Here is a 21,143-nt window from a genome sequence, read left to right as displayed (position 1 = left end):
CATCCTGTACATCTCTTGTCCATAAATTCTCCACAGGAGTCAGTCCAGCAGGCTGGAATCCTTCCCTTAGACTTCCTGACATTGCATGGACACCAGTGGAAAATTAGGGCCATCCATCTGTTATCCCTCCATCTCATTCCATGACCTACCCATCACTTTCTCTGGTCACCCTCTGCCTGATGATGCCCTTACCTTGACTACAGCCAGAACAGGCTGTATGGTATGTTGTCTAGCCTGCTGTACCTGGACCCAAGCATGGCACCTCCCTGGGGTATGGCAGGTGTTAGTCTCTACTTTCGTTTCTGAAGCTTCGCAGGGATGGAGATTTAAGGTTATCCTCTGGGAAGAATTCAGTGTTTCATGTAAGTGAGGCCAGCTAGGGGCTGCAAACATTCTGATGCCAAAAGCTTAGTGTAGACAGATGGAGGGAGGAGCTTGGGATGTGTCTGGGCCTCATCTATGACACTCTTTCTCTTTGGGGATTATGGGCTTTTCACTGCTTATTACAAAAAAAAATAGTTAGCTAGATTAGCTACGAAAGATAACATCTGGGGAGTTTGGAAGAAAGAAAATTATCTCATTTCCTTCAGGCGTAATGGTATTCTATAGAGAGGACTACATTGGGACCCTGAGCTGGAGGCCAGACTTTTCCCTGATTCCTATGGAACCATTGGTAGATCATTCACCTTTTCTGGGTCTTAATTTCTTCATTTGTAAATTGGAAAAATTGAGTTAAATGATCTCCAAGGCCCCTCCAGCTCTTACACTCCCTGTTCTGAAGCCCCTCCCAGCTTTGACCTTCCCTATTCCAAGTTCCCTCCCACTTATCATCTCATAGTACCCAGAAGCTTTAAGGTTTTCAAAGCATTTTCCTCAGTGTGACACCTCGTCAGACAGATAACATCGCTATCCCCATTTTACAAAAGGGAAAACTGAGGGTCCAAGAAATAAAATTCTTGCCTCCAAGTTTACAACTAGTAAATCTAAGAGCCAGAACTAGAATTAGTGTCTCCTGGATCCAAATCCCAAGCTCCTTCCTCCTCCCTTCAGGAAGCCCTCTGTTCTCGCTAGGGCTTTAATCCTGTAATATTTCAGGTGGATTTGGACCTCTACCTTCTTGCCTCTTATTCAATCAACTTTCTCAGCAAAGATCCCCAGAGTGTGAGACTCACTTTCATGACTCCCACCTTAAGTCCTACAGAACCTTTCCCAGAGGGGATGCTCAGTGTAAAAGCTAAGAACCCGATGTTCCCTGCAGCATCCTCCCATTCTATACAGATGCAGAAACATGCATGTATAATCCACATCCAGACACACACAGATGTATGCAGATATCACACACGCACACACACACACGCACACACCCCTTACACATAAACATATCCTTGCCTCCAGAGAGAAAGAGAAAGGAAACACTCTCCCCTTCTTCTCCCTCTCTTCTCTTCTTCCCCCAGTGTCCCTTTTTCTCCCTCCCTGTTTCCCTCTCTCACACACTTTCTCTCTCTTCCTCCCCTTCTTCCATCCCTTTATCCCTGTCTCTCTCTCCCTCATGGCCATTCTTCTTCTTTTTCTCCCTCTCTTACTCCCTGCTTTTCTCTCCTTATCTCCCTCCCTCCTTCTCTATCTTTCTCTACCTTCTTTCCCTCCTCCTTCCCTCTCTACCACTCTCCCTTTCCTTTCCTCCTTCCCTGTCTCTCTCTGTTTTCTTTCCCTCTCCTCTACCCACTCTTCCATTCCCTGTCCCTCCGTCCTCCACTCTTCTCTCTCTTCTTCTCTCTTCCTCTCTCTCTCCCTTTCCCTTCCTCTCTCTTCTCTTTTCCTTTCAGCAGAAACACCCTGACCCTCCTGGTGAGTGGCAGAAGCTGTCGCTGATTGCATTTCTGCAGGTACAAGGTTCAGAACATTTTCCATTTCGATCCTCAGGGTAGATGACTCATCTACCAATCCATCCACAAGTATTTACAGAGCACCTACAGTGCATGTAGTCCTGGGCTTGGTGCCATGGGGAACACAAGGAAGAGTGAGCCTGGGATGGCTGGCCTTAATAAAGTTCCTCTCCTTCAACTGCATTTACAGTTGGGTATAGCTAAGGCCTCTGAATGTCGTATCTCAAATAGAATTGTAATGACTGAATAGCCTGAGGGCTAGCTTTTATCTAAAATCATCCATCTGGCAGGGACTGACCTAGAAGCAGGTAGTCAGGGCCATGGCCAGGGGTAATGGTGAAGAAGGGAGCCACTAACCAGATCTGTCCTTTGGCGAAGGACAGCACCAAACCACTCCCAGAGTAACTGTGTTGGGCTACCATGATGGATGAAGCTGGGTGGAGCTGAATGTAATGGGGAGAAATTAAAGAACCTTCCTGCTTGCTATTAGATGGATGACAGTTGTGGTATCTTGTGGCAGATTTGTTGGTATGCAGAGAGTGAGGAAAATGTGGGCATGTGAGTGAAGAGAGTGTAGATTAGGTATGTGTTCACACTCTGCCTATCCCTTCTATGTATACCCATGGATACAGATAAGACTCTGGACTTGGAAATCCACACAATTTGGACTCCCAGGGTGTTTGTTTGAGTGTCTCTCTGAGGACTCCTCCCATCAAGGGGAAAACCAAGGGGCCATGTATGGTGTTTCAGCTTTCTCTCCTCCTAACCATCTTATATACTATGACTATACTCATACTTCCCTTTGGGTTATAGAAGTGAGCCTCTAATGGTAAAGTCTTCTGAAACTGCCTCCAATGTAGATTTTAGCTCAGAATCTGATTCACCAACCTTCTGGCAGGTCACCAAGCCTCTGTAATAGGGTCAGCAAGACCAGGGGCGAAGCCAACACATGCCACCTCCACACACATACTACAACATCCCAGCTAGTAGGGCAGCCACAGGACAAGACCATGGATGTTAGAGGGAGGAGTAGACTCAGTGTTTAGCACAATGAATGCTTGTTGACTGATTCAGACTAGTCTGATGTCCCTCCTCTGATGCCATAGTCAGGGAGGCCCCAGGGAAGGATGCTAATGGGCAAAGTAGAAATCCCAGAAGAGGGCTGAGGACCATGCTGGAGGAAAAGGCATGTCTAAAACAGAAGCATTCTATTGTGAGAAAGCCCAAGTCCCAAAGACTAGAGAAGTTTTTGTAAGACTGTTGAAAGTTTACAATCAAACGGAAGAGAGGAACAAACATGCACATCGCTGTTATACAAGGGGGAGTGTGTGATGGGGTGACAATGTAGTTTAGGGAAAATAGCCTTGGTTCTAAGTTTGGAGAGCATGGGTTCAAATCTTCCACCTGCTGCTGAGTGACCTCAGCCAAGTCTCTTTGCCTCACTGGGCCTCAGTTTCTTCATCTGTAAAGGAGGGATTGAACCAGATAGTCATTGAGGTCCTTTCCATTTCTATATCCATGAATATGGACATGATCCTATGATAAATGCAAAAAAGATGCCAATGCCAGATGCTATAAAATGTGGTTGTTACTGTTACTGTTATTTATTCCTGGTATATTATTTCTATGAGGCTGTGCTGATTTCCTCCCTCTGAACCACTTCATATGTCCTCCCATATTTCTTTGTCTTCTTCGTAGTCCCCATGTCCTCTGTGGGTAATATCATTCTAGTCCATATGTCACAATTTCTCCAGCCATTTCCCAATCACCAGCATGCAGGTTGCTTCCAATGTTTTGCTGTTAACAAAAGAAAATTGGCTGTGGATATCCTGCTACCACTGATTTTTCCCATACCTTAATAAATTCCTTAGGGAATCCTCCTAGTAGGGGACTCATTGTGGTGAAGAGAATGAGCAGCTCTTCCTGTCTCTCAGCGTATTATTTCCCCAAAAGTTCACTTTCAACTAAGAGTAGATAGAAAATGTTTACTTAATGGAGATGAGGATGTTTAGGAAGTAATGCCTTGGAATTGGGGTTAGGATTAGTAAAAGTGGGTCTCAAGTCTCAATGCTGCCTCTACCATCATCACCATCAGGAGGCACTTGTCTCTGTATGGTTATTTTGAGCCCTCTACAAGGCAAAGCCAAAGTCTAGATTAGACCCTGTTCTTCAGGGTTCTTTATAGCCTAAGATGCATCACACTGACAGAGACCAACATGGAGAGGTGTGGAGATACTGTGTGACCTTGGGCAAGTAACAAACTCTTTGAGCCTCCTCAGTTTCTTCATCTGTAAAATGAGTGATTCGGACTAGCTGATCTGACAGCTTCCTTCCAGCTCTAGATCTGATATCCTGTGACCTTTCTCCTCTGGAAAATGAGGGGTTGGACTAGAGACACCCTCTGAGGTCCCTCTGAGCTCTAAGGCTATGATCTAATGACCTACACCTGCATAAGGGTGACTTTCTTGGGCAGCCCTGTCAGCACCTTGGTTGAGCAGCTCAGGTCAGATCATGACTGCTGAGCCCTGTGAAATGGACTGCATAGGAGTTAACCTTCAAACCTGGGATGGGAAGCCAAGGAGACCATCCCAAGACCAATCAGATCCTTAGAGCCTTCATAGCCTTTCCTTTCTACAGAGGCTCTGCCATTGTGACTCAATTCTAGAATCCTGGATCTTAAGGATCCCCCTATCCTACTTGGCTTTGACTTCACCCTGGGGCTCCTGGATTTGGCTTAGCACACTTGTTCTAGCTGGATCTTGACCCCCAATCCTATTTATTGTATCTGTTTCCTCCTATTTCTAAACCATGGGTCTGTACTCTGGCCTTGCCTCCTAAATCTCTACCCTGTTGATACTATAGAGCACTTACCTCCCTGCTCTCCTTGATTCACCAAGAATCTGCCCCCATTAAAGTCCCTTCCAGCACTTTCTGGATGCTAGCAAGGATTAGACTGTATGATACATGACCTAAATGTTCAGAGGAGAGAGAAATCCATGTGCACTGAGTGGGGTAAAGGAGATGGGCTTTTTATGGGTCACATTCAGGAGGTAGAGAAGAGGTGGGCTTTTTAGGAGTGAGAAAAACAGCCTGGGTGAAGGCACCAAGGTGGGAGTAAGCATTGTGAGGGTGACAATGAAAAGCAAAAATGCATGTCCACCAGTAACCAAGAAGCGTTCCACATACATATGTACTCCTACAACATACTTGATGGGTGACCTTGGGCAAGTCACAGAGCTCTCTAGGACTCTGTTTCACCACTTGTCAGATGGAGATGTAGCCTCTGTCTTACAAGGGCATTGAAATGAAAATCCACTATAGAACAATGTAGAAGAGGGCTTGCTTATATAGACAAATTGGGAATTCAAGGTGAGGAATTGCCTAAATCTAAAAGGCATCTTGGTGGTCCAACCCCTCCATCCCAAGGAGGGGAAGTGACTTGGGTAAGGTCACTTAGGAAGTAGCCATCCTGGAATTTGAACCCAGGTCCTCTGGCTTCAAATTAAGATCTGCTCTTGAACCTGCTGCAGGAGGCCATGGTAATATCCTGATTAGCAGTGGATGCCACCTACACTCCTTCCCTCTGCTTTTTTCTCCCTTGATAGTTTTCTACCTAAAATGCCAAATTCTGAGCATAATCTCCTCAGCTCTAGAAATGAAGCCCTGCAAATACCATCTTTAATCCTCCTGCAAGGTTTGATTCCTTTGGAAAACAGAAAATGCCAGGGCTTAGTTAAGAGAAAGCTCTGCACCAGCTCCCCCATAGGCAGGTAGGACCATTAGGCCACCCCAAGGAGAGGGTTTTTTTATTTCTTTCCTACAAAATATGTGAAAATAGCCACAGGATTTCACTTTAGATACAGTTCCTTCAGTGAGCTGATTTAATTAAATTTTCTGGGAGAAGCAAGATGATTATTTTCAAACTTGTTGGCACCAGATGTCTGGTGAATCTCAGAACAATCAATTCCAGTGGTTGGCAACGAGGAAGAAGGATTTCTAAGGCCCTTCTGAGCTCTGACATTGCATGTCCTAAAGGCTCTCCAAGCTCTGATATTTCAGGACTCTGTAACCTGGGTCTGACTCTTTCCTTTGACCCTCCCAAGTGGCCACATACACCCAGACCTAGGAAGGGAAGGCTATTCTATCATATCTAGAATTTTAACAAAAATTATGAAGAATAAAAGGATAGATAGCCCCCTACTCGCTCTCTTCTTTCCATGCTACCCCTTTCAATCTCTCTAAACAAGATAACAACATTGGTCTCTCTCTTTTGGGGTAGCTGTTTTTTTGGTATCCCCAGCACTTAATACAGTGTCTGGCACATACCAAGGGCTTAATAAATGCTCATGGACTTGACTTGACTAGATGATGTAGCCAGCCTTTAGTGGAAGGTAGTAAATTTCACATTCCTGGATATCTTCAGAGACTATTATCCTTTGTCAGGGACAACACAGAGGGAATCCTGTTCACTTCCTGGTTGGATGGCATGCTTTCTACCCATTTAAAGTTCCATTTGGTTCTCATTAGGTGTGACTTTCTGGGTGGGAGTCATATTGGAACATTCAGATGGATCTGTGATCTCATCAATATAGCTGTTCCCTCCAAAGAGGAAGAAGGCAACTCATTCTTGTCTACCCCTCCTATGTCCCTTGCACCCTCAACCTCCCATAAGTTGACTGCAGCAGGTCCACCCAAAATGCTAGAGGCCTACCTTGACATGACCAAGCCACCAAGATAATGCTTCTCCAGTGAGACAAATTTTCAACTCTTTGATACAAGGAAAGACTTCCTAACAATAAGTGCTGTCCAAAAATTTGATGGGAGAGATTTTTCCCTTTACTGAAAATATCCAAGGGAAGACTAGGTGAATGCTTGTCAGGAACAAAATAAAGGGGATTCTGACATGGATACGGGCTGGATTCAATGACCTCAAAGGTCCTTCTTGGTTCTGGGATTACATGTTGGAAATGGTGTTGCCATTCCCCACCAGCTCTTCTCCTGGGCTATCAGAAAGCCAGACCCAAGGCTTCCAGGCTGCTGTCAGCAACCTAGGTGAAGGCTTCGTGTCCACTCATGACCACAGGGGTTAAAGAGCTGATCAGTCATCCATCCCACAAGGACTGAGGTCAAGCTCAAGGTCATAGGGCCACATTCTTTCAGAGATAAGCTCACATTTATTGGGGATGTAAAGCCTCAGCTAAAACATAAACAGATTCCAATTCCAGGCCACGCCACCACTTCTCACTCAGTTAACTTCCACGGACTCCTGTTACTTCAAAGATTAAACACACATGCAAAGATCACATTGGCTGAAACGCAAACCACTTCAGCAGAGCACAGTCTTCAAGAACTCCTAATTCCCAGCTTCGGTCTTTGTCTCCTTGGAGTCCTCACTCATCTTGTATTTGGAAAACAAGCCATAAAGTACCCTCAGTGTAGCTTTGGGGTCCCCACTGGTGATGTCTGTGGACAGAAAAGGGAGGTGCACATTTCCGTTTGTTCATTCCTTCAGCAAATCTTTATTAAATACCTATTGTTTTCAGGGTGATATGCAGACCCCTACCCGGGATCCTTAGCTGAGCTCATCCTAGGCTGCTTATAGCCCAATAAGGAAGGCAAGGCATAGACCTCAGCATGGAGAAGAGCCCTGGATGTGGAGGCACAAAATCCAGGTTCAAATCCTGGCTTCACAATTTCATCTCTGCGACCCTCTGCAAATCATTTCCCCTCAGAGCCTCAGTTTCCTCTTCTGTAAAACAGATTAAAAAAGCCTCGACTGGGTATATCAGTCAGGAGAGAGTGGAATCACCCATTTGGAACCAGAAGGGACCTTGGAGGTCGTCTGATGCAACCCATTCTTTTTACAGATGAGGAAAGTGAAGGCCCAGAGAAGGCAAGGACCTTGCTCAGGGCACAGAGATAGCAGGGGCAAGACTGGGACCTAAACCCAGGTCCTCGCTCTCCAAATCCAGCATCCTTTCCATGGCACCAATGCTCCAAGTGTCATCGAAGCCTGGAGAAAAGCACTGTGGAGAGCGGGCTAAGTAACAACAAGCAGACACAGAGCTGTCTTGGGCAGCAGCTTCTGACGTCTCCTGGATGGGCAACCTTGGGCCAGTCACTTAACTTTCCTATGCTCCCACACAACTTCCAAAGCCTGTAAATTGCAGAAGAGCTACCAGTCTTCTTCGGTAGAGGGGGCTTCCTCACTGGCTGTTGCTTATACCAATGAACTCACTGGTCTGCACCACAATAAAATAAAACCAACCAGACAAGTGAAAACAGGACAGAATATAAAAGGGCTGGAGGAAGGACAGAAAACATTGTGAGAATTCAAAAGATGAAGAGGTCCTTTCTGGTTGGGAGCATTAGGGAGGGCTTCATAGAAGAGGTGGCATCGGGGCAGGACCACCAAAGGATGGGGAGGAATTGAACTGGTAGAGATAGGGCAGTGGTAAGGAAGGGAGGGCATTCCGGGCAGAGGAAACAGCATGAGCAAAGGCACAAGGGTGGGAAACCCCCAGCTGTCCAGTCTGAAGGGGATTACCAGGGAAGGGAGTATTGGACCACAACGTGGAATGCGAGGGGGGTGCACGATTACAAAAGTCTTCAAGGGCCAGGCAGAAGAGGTCAGACTTTACTCAACAGGCAATAGGGGACCCTAGAAGCTGGTTGGGCAGAGCAGTGACATGAGCAGATCTATTCACAAGAAAAATGATGCTGGAAGGAATCTGGAGGGTGGATTGGAGAAGAAGGAAGGCGGGGAATGGTTACTGCAGTAGCCCAGGCAGGTGGCAGTGAAGACCTGTCCCAGGGTGACGCCCATGCACATCCAGAGCGATCCCTGGGGGTGAAATGGACAGGACTTGCGGACTGATCGTCGCATGATAGAATCGTTAGATCTTTAGTTCTGGGGCCCTTCCACTAGGAAATCTTCTCTGATTTGGACTAACCCCTCCCTGATCTTTGAAGATCCTGAGATTTCTGACAAACCTGTGAGGTAGTGAGCCAGCCACAGCAGATGCTATCACCTTCATTTCACAGATAAGGAAGCTGAGAAGCAGTCATCGGGGACATGTGCTCAAACCCACGCAGCGAATGAAGCACCTACTCTGTGCCAGGATACCGACATGGTTTTCTGACTATAATCTAGTTTCTTTATATCCCCGGTGATATACTAAGTGCTTAATCAATGTTTGTCGAGTGACTAACTGATTGACATTAGTCCCTCTGATAGGTGTACAGGCTGCAGCTGAGCGAGAAGCACGGGCTTCTGGGCTCTCAAGGAGAGCCTGTTTGCCGGCCAGCCCTGTTTCCAGCTAACAAGGGCAAAGCAATTGACTCTCTACTCAGGAGCATCTCTGAGGCGCCCACTGACCTTCGGGGTTGACCGGGTAATTGAGCAGGTCTCCGTCCTTCAGTAGCTCCATGGCCAGGTTAACATTATGCAGCTGGGAAAGAGAAAAAGCTGCCTGTGACAACAGAAAAGAGCAGTCTGTCCTCACCTGGGCCATGGGCCAGACTCCACCCAGGATGGGCACAGGGTGTGGGGAGATGCAGGACCCCAAAGACAGATCCTCAGGCTCTGGCTGGCAAGAGAGGGAGCAGAGTACAGGCCTCGGGGCTGGGGCTGGCTCTGCCACAGACTGACAGCGTGACTTTGAACAAGTCATTGCATGACTCTGGGCCTCAGTCTTAGAACTTGGAAAGGAGGAAGCTTCACCAACTAAAAACTAAGGCCCTCTCAGCCCTGACATGCCCTGTTCTCAGGCCCCTCCCAGCCCTGACATTCCCTGTTCTAAGACCCCTCCCAGCCCTGACATCCTCTGTTCAAAGGGCCCTCCCAGCCCTGACATCCCCTCTTCTAAGGCCCTCTCAGCCCTGACATGCCCTGTTCTCAGGCCCCTCCCAGCTCTGACATTCCCTGTTCTAGAGCTCTTCCCAGCCCTGACATTCCCTGTTCTAAGACCCCTCCCAGCCCTGACATCCTCTGTTCAAAGGGCCCTCCCAGTCCTCCCAGCTCTGACATTCCCTGTTCTATGCTCCCTCCCAGCTCTGACATTCTATGGTCCCTGTTCTAGCATCATATGTTCCAAGGTCCCTTTCAGGCTCCTTCTGTGATTCTCTCTCTAAGCTGCTGGGTGAGCTGTCCTCTCTCACAACGACCTTGACAGGCTTTGACAAAAGGAAAACCATTTAATTATCTTGCAAACACGTTTGCCGCCATTGCCTGGGGAAAGAGCAGTTCCCCCATTGCATGGAGCTCATCTATTTCAGAGAACGCCTTGTACTCAGACAATGGAAAGTAAATCCTGATGGAGCTCTGGGTGACAAGGGGCTCCAGCCTGGAGGGGGAGGGGTGGGGAGAGGAGTAGAGCCACATATCCTCCAGGCCCGGTGTAATGTTCCCCAACCATGGGCTGCCTCCCTCCATCAGCTTCATCACTGCGAAGCTGGGGGGCCCTTCCTCCAGACCTGCCCCCGTAATCCCCTCCTGCCCCAAACGGGACCCCGCAGTGAGCGAGCACCTCGCTGCACTGATCTCCTGCTTCCATCCATCTCCCTCGGGGGAAGGGAAGGGAAGATGGTGCTCAGAATGGCCTCTGCTTCTCCCCTTAGGGGATCTGGGATTCCATCAGGAGGAGCAGCCCCCTTCTCAAGTGCCCTGCAGGGGCGGGGGCTACTATCTCCAGTTCTACTTGATGCATAAAGAGACTAAGGGGCAGAAAGCTCAAGTGGCCTTATCAGTCAGTCAATTAACAAGCATTTATTTATTAAGCACCTGGCAGACAGGAGAACTGCATAAAGGTTTGTTGACTGCCCACCTGCCTGCCGGGCATTGCACCAGGTGCTGGAATTGCCCAGGCTTCCAGGAGGTAAGGATTATCTCACTTCTGTTTTTGTCTCCTTGGCACCTGGTACATTTCCAGGGGAGAGAGGAGCAACTCACCATTTCAGCAGGAGAACTGGGGGTCAGGAAAAAATCTTTCAAGTTCAGGAAATAGCCTTCAAGCTGTCCGACCAACAAGATTAGAACAACCCCATCTGCAAACTACAAGAGAGGGCACAGTGAGGGCCGGCTTGGTGGCTGTGCTTCTGAGAAACTGGATGCCATTCAATCCAGTAAGCACTGATTAAGCACCTACTGTATGCTAGGCACTTAGTGGAACAAGACCCGAGTCTTGAAGGAATCTAAGACTTCCAAGAGGTAGACACAAGGAGGAGTAACACTGCATGCATGGGGGTGGGGAGGGGGAATAGAATGTCCTGTACAAGGCAGAGAAAGCAGGCCAGTGTGGCTGAAAAAATATCTAACCAGCCTGCAAAGGGAAGCTGTGGCCAGTTGTGGCGGATTCAAAATGCCAAACAGAGGAGTTGATTTTATCCCCAAGGCAGGAAAGAAGCACAGAAGATTCTAACCTAATTTTACTCGGGGCTCTGCAGATGACAAAATGCTCAAGTATTCCAACAAGAAAATGGAATTTCCCTAGAGGGAATGAGCTGCCTGTCACTGGAAGTCTTCAAGGGAACAAAGTACTCATCAGAGATGTTGGCAGGGTTGACCTCTGAGATTCCTTATAGCTCTGGTATTCTATCGTCCTGCTGAGATTCCAGTCTATCTGGGAAGGACAAGAAAGGGAGCAAAAACCCCATTTCTTTCTAGAAGTCTCATATTCAATATCTTTGATTTCGTGTGTGTGTGTGCGTGTGAGTGTGTGTGTGCGCGTGTGTGTGTGTGCGCGTGCGTGTGTGTGGTGTGTGTGCTTATCACTTCCACATCACTAGAGCAGAAAGAACATGGAAAGAGACCATATGGAGTAATGACTAGAGAGTGAGCCTCATTGTCAAGACGATGGTCCTGCCTCTGACACACTCTGGCTGTTAGACTTCAGTTAATCTCTCAGGGTCTCAGGAAACTCTTTATACCTACAGCATGCAGAACAGTGGGGCAGTCTTCTTGAGCAGAGGAAGTTTCCTTATGAGAAATTCCTTATATCAATGAAATCAAAGATCTAATTTTTTAAAAGAAGGAAGGAAAAAGGAAGGAAGGAGGAAAGGAAGGAAAAAAAGAAGGAAGGAGGGAAAGAGGCAGGGAGGGAGGAAAGAAGGAGGAAAGGAAGGAAAGAAGGAGGGAAGGAATGAAAAAAGAAAGGAGGAAGGAAAAATATGGATTTATGGTTTAAGTCCCAGCACTGTTATTGTGTAACTCCAGACTTATTTTTCTATGCTTTACTTAGTGATCTTGGGGAAATCACTTAATCTCCCCAGGTCTCAGTTTCCTCATCTATAAAAAAGGAGAATCAGACTAGATGTCTTCTTAGGTCACTTATGCTAAGGGTATGCTGGTAAATGTTTAACAACCAGGTTTCCAAAAGAAAGACTGTGTCCTAAGTTCAGTCTGTGTTGTTAATATTTTCTCCATCCCGTTCTTAAGTCTGGAGTGACAACCAACAAAACAATGAATCGAGCCTTGACTGGTCGCGTTTGCTGATTTTCCAGGTTTACAAGCTCACGTTGAAGTTTGAACAATCACCTTTCTCAATAGGAATGGGTTCCAGTATACCTCTGCTTCTATGTCTGAGCTTATGTTCCTAGGATCCTGAGTTATTTCTCCTACCCTGTGCCTCAATTTCCTATTCTGTAAAATGAGGGAGTTAGACTAGACAGTTTCCTAGTTCCCTTCTGCCTCTGAACCTATATTCCTATGATCCTGAGTCATTTTCTTTTGCAGTGCCTCAGTTTCCTATTCCATAAAAATGAGGGGTAGGATTACATGGCCTCAGAGCTGCCTTCCAGCTAAAAAGCTTTTTCAATCTCTGTGGGGACCTGGTAGCATCTGGATGCCCCCAGAAGAGCCTTTGAGAACCCAGGCTCGGCTTCCCACCAGGATGAGCCATCAGACAGGGGCATCCGTGGCGATCTCATGAATCTTCCTGCCTGTACATAGGGAGACCAAGCTGTACGCCATGCCAGCCACATCCTCCGCTAATACAATCCCACAGAGCAGCCTCAGGGGTATCAAAGAGGAGATTAGTTATCTGAGGGAAGTCATTATTCACGTCCCATAATGGAATTTCCTTGGATGAGTTTTGGCCGCTAAGAGTTTCTCAGCGGATGCTGCAGAGTAACACAATGGTCTTGGTTTGTAACGTCATCCCTTCCATTCAGCCCTCTGCAAATGCTTTCTCCGTCCTGTGTTATTCTCTCATTCTCCTCCAGATCTGATCATTCCACAGGGGTCACCCAGCAGGTCAGAGACAGCAGAGAGCCCCAGGAGCTAAAACCCATGAATAATGAGGATGCACAGAGAGAGAGGGACCCATAGAAGGCATTTTAGTAATAGGCAGGTAGAGTCTGAATGTTTTAATAAAACATTTACAAATGTGGGGAGAAATGAAAGATTTTCTAGCACCAAATCTTGGGGCTAACACATAGTAGGTGCTTCAATGTTTGTGAAATGAATGAATAAAATCCCTTGACCCCACCATCCCCTCAAGCTATCATCTCATATCTCTCCTTTCTTTTCCTGCCAAGCTCTTAGAAAGAACTGTCTCCTCTCACTGCTTCCTGTGTCTTTCAGCTGATCAAAAATCTTCAGGGCTCCGTCTTGCCTCTAGTACGGACATACAGCCCCTTCAGCTGAGCAGTGAAAGTTCTCCAGAATCTAACTCTAGCCTCTCACCCTCTATTCCTTTTTATACAGTCTATATCCCAGCCAAATTGGATTATTACATCTTGCCTGACTGCAACATTGCATCGTTCACCTCTGAGCAACTGGCATCTTGCGTGCCTGGGACAGCTATCTCCCTCATTTCTGTTGGTTAAAATCCTTCATTCTTTGAGGCTCAGCTCAAATGCCGCCTCTTCCATGATGCCTTCCCTGATCTTCCCAGCACGATGTGATCTCTTCCTTCATTGTTTCTAAAACGCTTTCCTTCGCTCTCTCCTTTGCTCTTTACACCATACTCATTTGTCTTTATGACATATCATTAACTCCCAGTGGGGAAACTCCTTTTGCCTACACTGAATGGTGCGTTTTGGACAATTCATTGCCATAGAGAGTTGCCTGAGGCACTGAGATAGTGTGACTTACTGATGGGTCACCGAGCCATTATGTGTCCAAAATGGAACTTGAACCAGGTCTTCCTGTCTTGCCAGCTCTCTGTCCTCTAGGCCATGATGCCTCTCCATATACCCACAAGTGGATTGTAAGCTCCTTAAGGTTGGGAACTAGGTCTTATTTCATTTGTTTATTGCCAGCACCATGCACATGCTCTGCCATATGTAGACATTTAATAATAGACTGTGTTGAATCTCACCCTAACTACCTTTTCCCTCTCCCAGTGCCTGGCACAAAGGTCTGCATACAAGATGTTTGTTGAAAGGAAAAAAAGGAATGGTCTCTAACATGAGAAGGACTTGTCAGCACAAATCCTCTCTGCCTGCTTCGAAATAAAGATATCTCCCAGCCACCACCCAAGTTATCACAAGGGCAAAAATCTATTTTTTAAATGAATATCCAAAGGAAAAGTGAGCCACTTGCTAGCCAGGCCCCCTGGGTGAACCCAGGTCCTAGTCTGGGAGTCCCTACCTGGGTATCAATATTTTGCACAGACAATCCCAAACGCTCCATCTTCTTGTTGACAAACTTTATGATTGCCTATGAAAAGGAAGATAAAACAGAAGTAAGCATCCCAGAGCAACCTGCAATGGGCCACTGTGTCAGCTTTCAGCAAACCTGGGGTCTCACTTACCTCTTTGACAGCATTCACTTTCTCTGGGGCAAGTTTAAATAATTCATCAAAGATGTCAACTTCTGCAGAAACATATTCAATAAAGGCTTCATTAGGATTCTATTACCTGCAGGATGAACAAAGGCTGAGCCAGAGGGAGCTGTCATTAGAGGACTCCCCTTCTTTGGAGCCTAGCCTTAATACACTTATTATCAACCTGATAATTTGATATTCATTCACTCACCCATTCATTCACTCTCTTATTCATTTGTTCACTCATTTACTTATTCACTTATTCATTCACTTACCTTTATTCATTTATTCACATATTCATTCACTCATTTCATCTATTCACTTTGTTTATTTCTTCATTTATTCCTTCAACCATTCATTTATTCACTTAATTCATTCACTCACTCATCTATTCATCTCATTTATTCCTTCATTTATTCATTCATCCATGTATTCATTCACTTACTCTTCACTCATTTACTCATTCATTTATTCACTTATTGTCTTATTCAACTCACTTATTCCTTTATTCACTCATTTATTCACATATCCACTTATTCAGTTATTCATTCACTAACTCACTTGTTCCCTCATTTACTCATTTATTTGCCCATTCATTCATTCAACTCATTTATTCCTTTATTTGCTTATGGATTCATATATTCACTTATTCACTCATTTGCTCCCTCATTTACTCTTTCATTTATTTGCTTATTCACCCCCTCATTTATTCCTTTATTTGCTCATTCATTCACATATTCACTTATTCACTCACTTGCTCCCTCATTTACTCTTTCATTTATTTGTTTATTCACCCCCTCATTTATTCCTTTATTTATTTGCTCATTCATTCACATATTCAATTATTCACCCTCTCATTTATTCCTTTTTTTATTTGCTCATTCATTCACATGTTCAATTATTCACTCACTCATTTACTCATCCACTAACAAATTCCTTCAGGCACCCATTTTCCCACTTACTCTCTCAGTTACTCACTTATCCAACACATAGTTATGGAGCATCCTTTCCATGTGAGAGATGCAAAGAAGAATTTGACACCTGATGCTCAGATTCTCTTAGAGGAATAATGCATATGCCCACTGATAACCTTATCAGTCAGAGCACTATGCCTTGGACAGGGGCAAAGACAGGGGAGTGGAGCTGGCTGAGCTCATGCACTCTCCATTGTTGTCACACTTGTCTTCATCAGAGGTGATTCCAAGTTCTCAAAGGTCAAACTAGGAAAGGCTAATCCGTCAGTCAGTCAAACACTTATCAAATGCTCACCAGGTGCTGGCACAAGTGTTGGTACACTCTACCATGGCTGAAAAGTTTTGAGTAGGAGGTCATTTCATCCATGTGTCTTTCATTCATCGTGTGGTCCATGTTCAGGTACTCTGCAAACCAGAAAGCCCTGTACAAACGTACTACTGAACCACCACAATAAGAGGGACGAAGTCAACACTAACCAGTTCTGAAGTGTTAGTCAGAACATAGGAAGAGAATAAAAATCCTTCATATTCATTGGGTGAGTTACAGCTTCCAAAGGTTTCACATGCATAATCTCCTTTGATCCTCACAGTAGCTCAGGGCAGACAGAGATATTGAATATAAATCAAACATAATTGTACATATTTAGTCACGAGACTCATCATTAGGTTGGCCAAGACTGTTGAGTTTCTTTTTTTTTTGACAGAGATACTAAAATCTGCACTAGCAAAATCACAAATCTTTAACCTACAATGTATGAGCCTGGAGACTGAGCTGCTCTTCCTAACAATGGGAGCTGTCCAGCAGAATGGGCTATGTTGGGAAGTAGTGGGTTACCCTTTCCTGATGGGCTCCAAGTAGAGGCTGGACAATTGCTTATTGGGGCTTATGTGGAGGGAACTTCTAGTCTACTATAATCTGGACTAGATGCCCTCTGGGGTCCCTTCTAGTTCTGAAATTCTACAATTCTGGAGTCTTGGAAAACAATAAACTCAATTCTCTCACACAGTTATGGAACTCTTTATGGTCACTATTTCTTTTGAACCCCATAGCATGACATCCCTGGAAGGTAGGTCATGAAAACATTGTTAGCCCATTTCACAGGTGAGTAAATAGGCCTTAGAGAGGGGGAAGGTGACTTCTCAATGGTTATACAGCCATTTAAGGGTGGGGCTAAAATAGGAGCCTAGATCTCCTAACTGTGAGTCCCTTGCAATTCCTAATACACCCCACTGCCAAAAAGACAGATGGACAGGCAGGGAGGCAGACAAATAGACAGGACACTTGAGAGGTGCATGCTAGACTGAGAGACTAGCATGTGTATCCCTCATTAGACTATAAGCTCCCTAAGGGCAGGTACTGTTTGGTTTTTTTTCATTTGGGTATCCTCAGCACCCAAAATAGACCTATAACATTATAGAGGGTCGGGGAAATCAAGATCTATGATTTTTTTTTCAGAGTAGAGACCTTCCAATACAGAAATTCCCTTTATGAAAGCATTTCATCCACCTGCCTGTGAGCTATAGTCTTGGAGATTGGCCTGGGGCACTGAGCGTACATGACTTGGTAAGCTAGACTTGAACCCAGATCCTCCTGGCTCCTAAGTGACTCTATATTCCCTAGGACCTACTTCCCCTCCCCAAGAACATAAGAGATGCTTGATAACTGTTTGTTGGGAGAAACTGAATTGAGCACAAGGAAGGATCGTTCATCATGCATGTCTCTAGCAACAGCCAAGTAATAGGAAGAGATTTCCGCTTTTCCACCTGGGGGGAAAGACTTACTTGACTGCTGATCTGAATCCATGCTAAAGACAAAAGAAAAAAAGTGGTTATAAACCCATCTGCTGCTAACATCGGTCCCTCCCCCTCCAGCTGGCCGCCCTTCAGCACAACAGGGAGCTGGGTGACCAAAATCCTCTCGAGCAAAGCTTCCTGAATCAGCAGCTCCTCCAGCCTCGGTCTGCCAGCAAGTGAGGTTGTCCGGGCTCCAGGCCATTCCAGAGGCTCTTACAAGGGCCACCCATCACCTACACCTCCAGACAAGCTGCAGGGACTGGGTGCGAACACGGACAGAAGCAAATGAGGTCTGCGACTCAGAAGAAGCAGACTGCCTCGTGTGAAAGGGCAAAGCCCGAACTCTGGACACAATCCTCCAGTGTATCTTCAAGCCCAAACAGAAAACAAGGGCTGAACTCATTAAATGATTTATGACCCATAGCCCTGAACTGAGAATGGGGCTTTCATGACCTCGAGAGCGACGAGCATATGATGGTCATAAATATTAATTACAACACCACTGAAGGGAGGCAAATTCTCAGAATGCCTCGCTCAGCATTCAGCCTTCCCTACGGAAACCTCAAATTCTCAGTTTACCAGCAACGGCCCTTTATCAGGCAGTAATTAATTACTTGTGGTCCAGGAGGTCTACCACTTATTAGCTGTGTCATCCTGGATAAGTCATCTGTCCTCTCTGAGTGTCTGTTTCCTCAGTCATAAAATGGGGGCGGCATTTTTTGCCAACATGGAACAAACCATGGGCATCCCTTCTGTGTAGAAATACGGCAGAAGGCTCGGTCGGGCCTGCTGGTGTACTCAGAATGGATGCCGCAGCATGGTCACCCTAGATGAAATTCACTGGATCAATAGGATGCTTGAGGAAAGGCACTTGGTAAATAAGCTTGGTATATTAACTCTTCAGCTTTTTAATAATGCATTTTAAAATAGTTCTGTCTTCAGCATTTCAATCACAGAACCAAAGAATATCAGAGATGAGAAGATTTTAGGAGACAAAATATTAGAGCTGAGAGCAGCCTTTGAACAGGGAATGTCAGGGCTGAGAGGGGAGCTTAGAACAGGGAAGGTCAGGGCTAGGAGGGAGTTTAGAATAGGGAAGGTCAGAGCTAGAAGGAGCCCACTCACTTTTCAAGCCTGGAAATCTATTTTCTATCCCCATCACCCAACTGAAGCTGTTCTCTCCAAGATCACCAATGTTCCTTTATTGTTAAATCCAGTGGCCTCATCCTTACCAATCTTCCTCTTTCTTGACTTCTCCTCAACACATGGCATCATTGACCAGCCCCTTTCCCTCTCTGCTTTCTCCTGTGCTCTTCTTGACAGGGCTCTGTTAACATCCTCTCTCTACCTGTCTGGTATTCCTTTCTCAGTCTCCTTTGCCAGACCACCCCCATGTCCCAGCCAGTGCCTCCTCTCCCCCTTGCTTACTTGCAGTCAGTGATCTGCTCCACAGACTTCTCAGACTTTAAGCCATTCTTGGTGCTCTAGCAGGCAAAGAAGGGGAGAGATGGCGGTGAGTGCCCAGAGTTCCACTCAAGAGGAAAGCATCAAAGCTCTGGGGTCTCACTGGTCTGAAAATACCCATTTCCCACTTTCTCATTGACCCTGGCATGTCCACAACCTGTGTAGAAGCACCACCATGCAGCTCACCATCTGTGCAACCGAGGCATGCTGTGCAAGAGATGTGGACTTCAGTCCAGAAGCAAATCCCAGCTCTGCCATGCTCGACGTGACTTCAAGTCACTTTGTCTCTGAGCCTCAGTTTCCTAAGCAGGGGTGGGCGGGGGCTGCTCTCTGAGGTACCTTCCAGCTCTGCAGTGATGATCTCTTCCACAGAGATCTAATTTGAGGGGTGCGGCTCACATCCAAGAGCAGCTTACACTCAGACTGCTGGACCATCTCCAGTCGTCCCCATCCATATCTGGCCACCGGACCCAGGTGGCTCCAGAGGAGAAGGTGAGGCTGGTGACTTTGCACAGCCCTCCCTCACTTAAACCAATTCACTGACAAATCATGGCATCATCTTCCTGATGTCATAGTCCTCTTTGAGAAGGAAGGACAAGCCACGACAACCACAATACCCAGACCAACATGGCAGATGGTCCCACAAGCTCATGAGCAGTAAGGGCTACCTCAAAGGCCATATGGGCCAGCTTCATCTTCTGATGTCTGGTCTGGCCATGTTAACTCCCTGCTCAAAACCCTTCCTTGGCTTCCAGGATAAAGTAGAAACCCCCCAGCCAGTCAGCCAGGGCCATCCTCAAGGTGAAAACAGCCTTTCTTCAGGTTACCCCCCTTCTCCCACACTACGTTCCGGTCCAGCTAGCTGGCTGTTCCCTAGTCTTAGCCTGCTCTCTCCAGCCTCCAAGCATTCACACAGGCTGCCTCCCATGCCTCAAAGATTCCTCATGTCCTTCCTCTTCCTTCTCCTTCTCCATGGAGCTGTCTGTGATTTCTCTCCCCCCACCCCCATTAGAAGAGCTCTCTTCTTCTCATGGATTTCTGCTTTGCCCCTCCCATGTTGGACCCTTCCTGGACTGTCCTGGACACATCACTTTCCCTCCAATGGAATGTAAGCTCATTGAGGGCAGGGAAGCTACCCTTTCTCATTGTTGCCTCATCAGCACTAAGAGACCCTGAGTAATAACAGCACCGGCTGCTCCCATCTCCAGCATTCAAAGCACTTTACAACCATTTCCTTGTTGCAGACTGTCCCCTTCTGTGGAAGGTAAGCTCCCAGACGGCAGCCTCACTGCTGCCTTTGTCTTCCCAGCACATAGCACGCTGCCCAGAACCTAATAAATCCTTGTTGATGAATTGTGGGTTTTTTTGTTTGTTTGCTTTTGGTTAGGCAGTGGGGTTAAGTGACTTGCCCAGGGTCACACAGCTAGTAAGTGTTATTGTGTGTCTGAGGCCAGATTTGAACTCAGGTCCTCCCGAATCCAGGGCCAGTGCTCTATGCGCTGTGCCACCTAGCTGCCCCTGATGAATTGTTTTGAGCCACAGCACGTAATAGTCTTATAAGGGAGAAGCTCTCATTCTCTCCATTTTGTATATAAGGAAACTAAGTCTCTGAGATCAAGTGACTTACCCAGGGTCATAGTGCTAGCGTGGGTCTGAGGCAAATTTGAGCCCAGGTCTTCCTGACTCCCAGTTCACTGCTCTACGCACTGTACCATTCTGACTGTGCACCTCCATGCACATGTTTAAAGATGACCCTCACAGGGTATTGTGTGTTAAGGGTCAGGTGAGGAAGCCAGACGGTCAATCTAGAGCTGGAAGGGCCTTGTTATTCTTGAGTTGTTTCACTCCTGTCCGACTTTTCATGGCCCCTTTTGGGGTTTGCTTGGCAGAGATACTAGAATGGTTTGCCATTTCCTTCTCCAGCTCATTTTATAGATGAAGAAACTGAGGCAGACAGGGTTAAGTGACTTGTCCAGGGTCATACAGCTAGTAAGCATCTGAGGCTGGATTTGAACTCAAGTCTTCCTGACTACCCACTGTGCCACCCTGCTGCTTCAGAGAAGGGCCTTAGAGGTTACCTATTCTAATCTCCTTTTACAGAAGAAGAAACTGAGGCCCAGAGAAGATCATGGAGCTAGAGTTGACCTTAAGGGTCATCTAGTCCAACTCCCCTCTTTTACACATGAAGAAACTGAGTCTAGAGAAGGAAAGTGATTTGCCTGAGGTGAACCAGGTGGAAGAGCTGGGATTCGAACCCC

General features: G+C 46.3%; 1 protein-coding gene across 4 annotated transcripts in view; it reads right to left on the bottom strand.

Moving 5' to 3' along the window:
* Positions 1-3,466: 3,466 nt before the first annotated feature.
* PARVG (parvin gamma) overlaps positions 3,467-21,143 on the bottom strand; it is a 34,996-nt gene continuing 17,319 nt past the window's right edge. The window contains exons 7-14 of one of the 4 annotated variants that reach the window (XR_013483625.1): positions 18,850-18,905; positions 17,410-17,432; positions 14,642-14,703; positions 14,479-14,547; positions 10,837-10,938; positions 9,265-9,337; positions 4,758-7,349; positions 3,467-3,683 (exon numbers count right to left, since the gene is read on the bottom strand). Coding sequence is in view for 3 of the 4 variants with exons in the window: in XM_078147845.1 (XP_078003971.1) it covers positions 7,240-7,349; positions 9,265-9,337; positions 10,837-10,938; positions 14,479-14,547; positions 14,642-14,703; positions 17,410-17,432; positions 18,850-18,905 (495 nt within the window). In the remaining variant the exon portion in view is untranslated. Of the gene's footprint in view, positions 7,350-9,264; positions 9,338-10,836; positions 10,939-14,478; positions 14,548-14,641; positions 14,704-17,409; positions 17,433-18,849; positions 18,906-21,143 lie in introns of all 4 variants that reach the window. The other 3 variants (XM_078147845.1, XM_020982831.2, XM_020982832.2) reach the window with 3 other exon arrangements.

This window comes from Phascolarctos cinereus, unplaced genomic scaffold, assembly GCF_003287225.1.
Source record: "Phascolarctos cinereus isolate Bilbo 61053 unplaced genomic scaffold, phaCin_HiC Scaffold_1;HRSCAF=81, whole genome shotgun sequence".
Lineage (NCBI taxonomy): Eukaryota > Metazoa > Chordata > Mammalia > Diprotodontia > Phascolarctidae > Phascolarctos > Phascolarctos cinereus.
The sequence above is the reverse complement of the archived record's forward strand: the minus strand, read 5'-3'. Positions and strand labels throughout refer to the sequence as shown.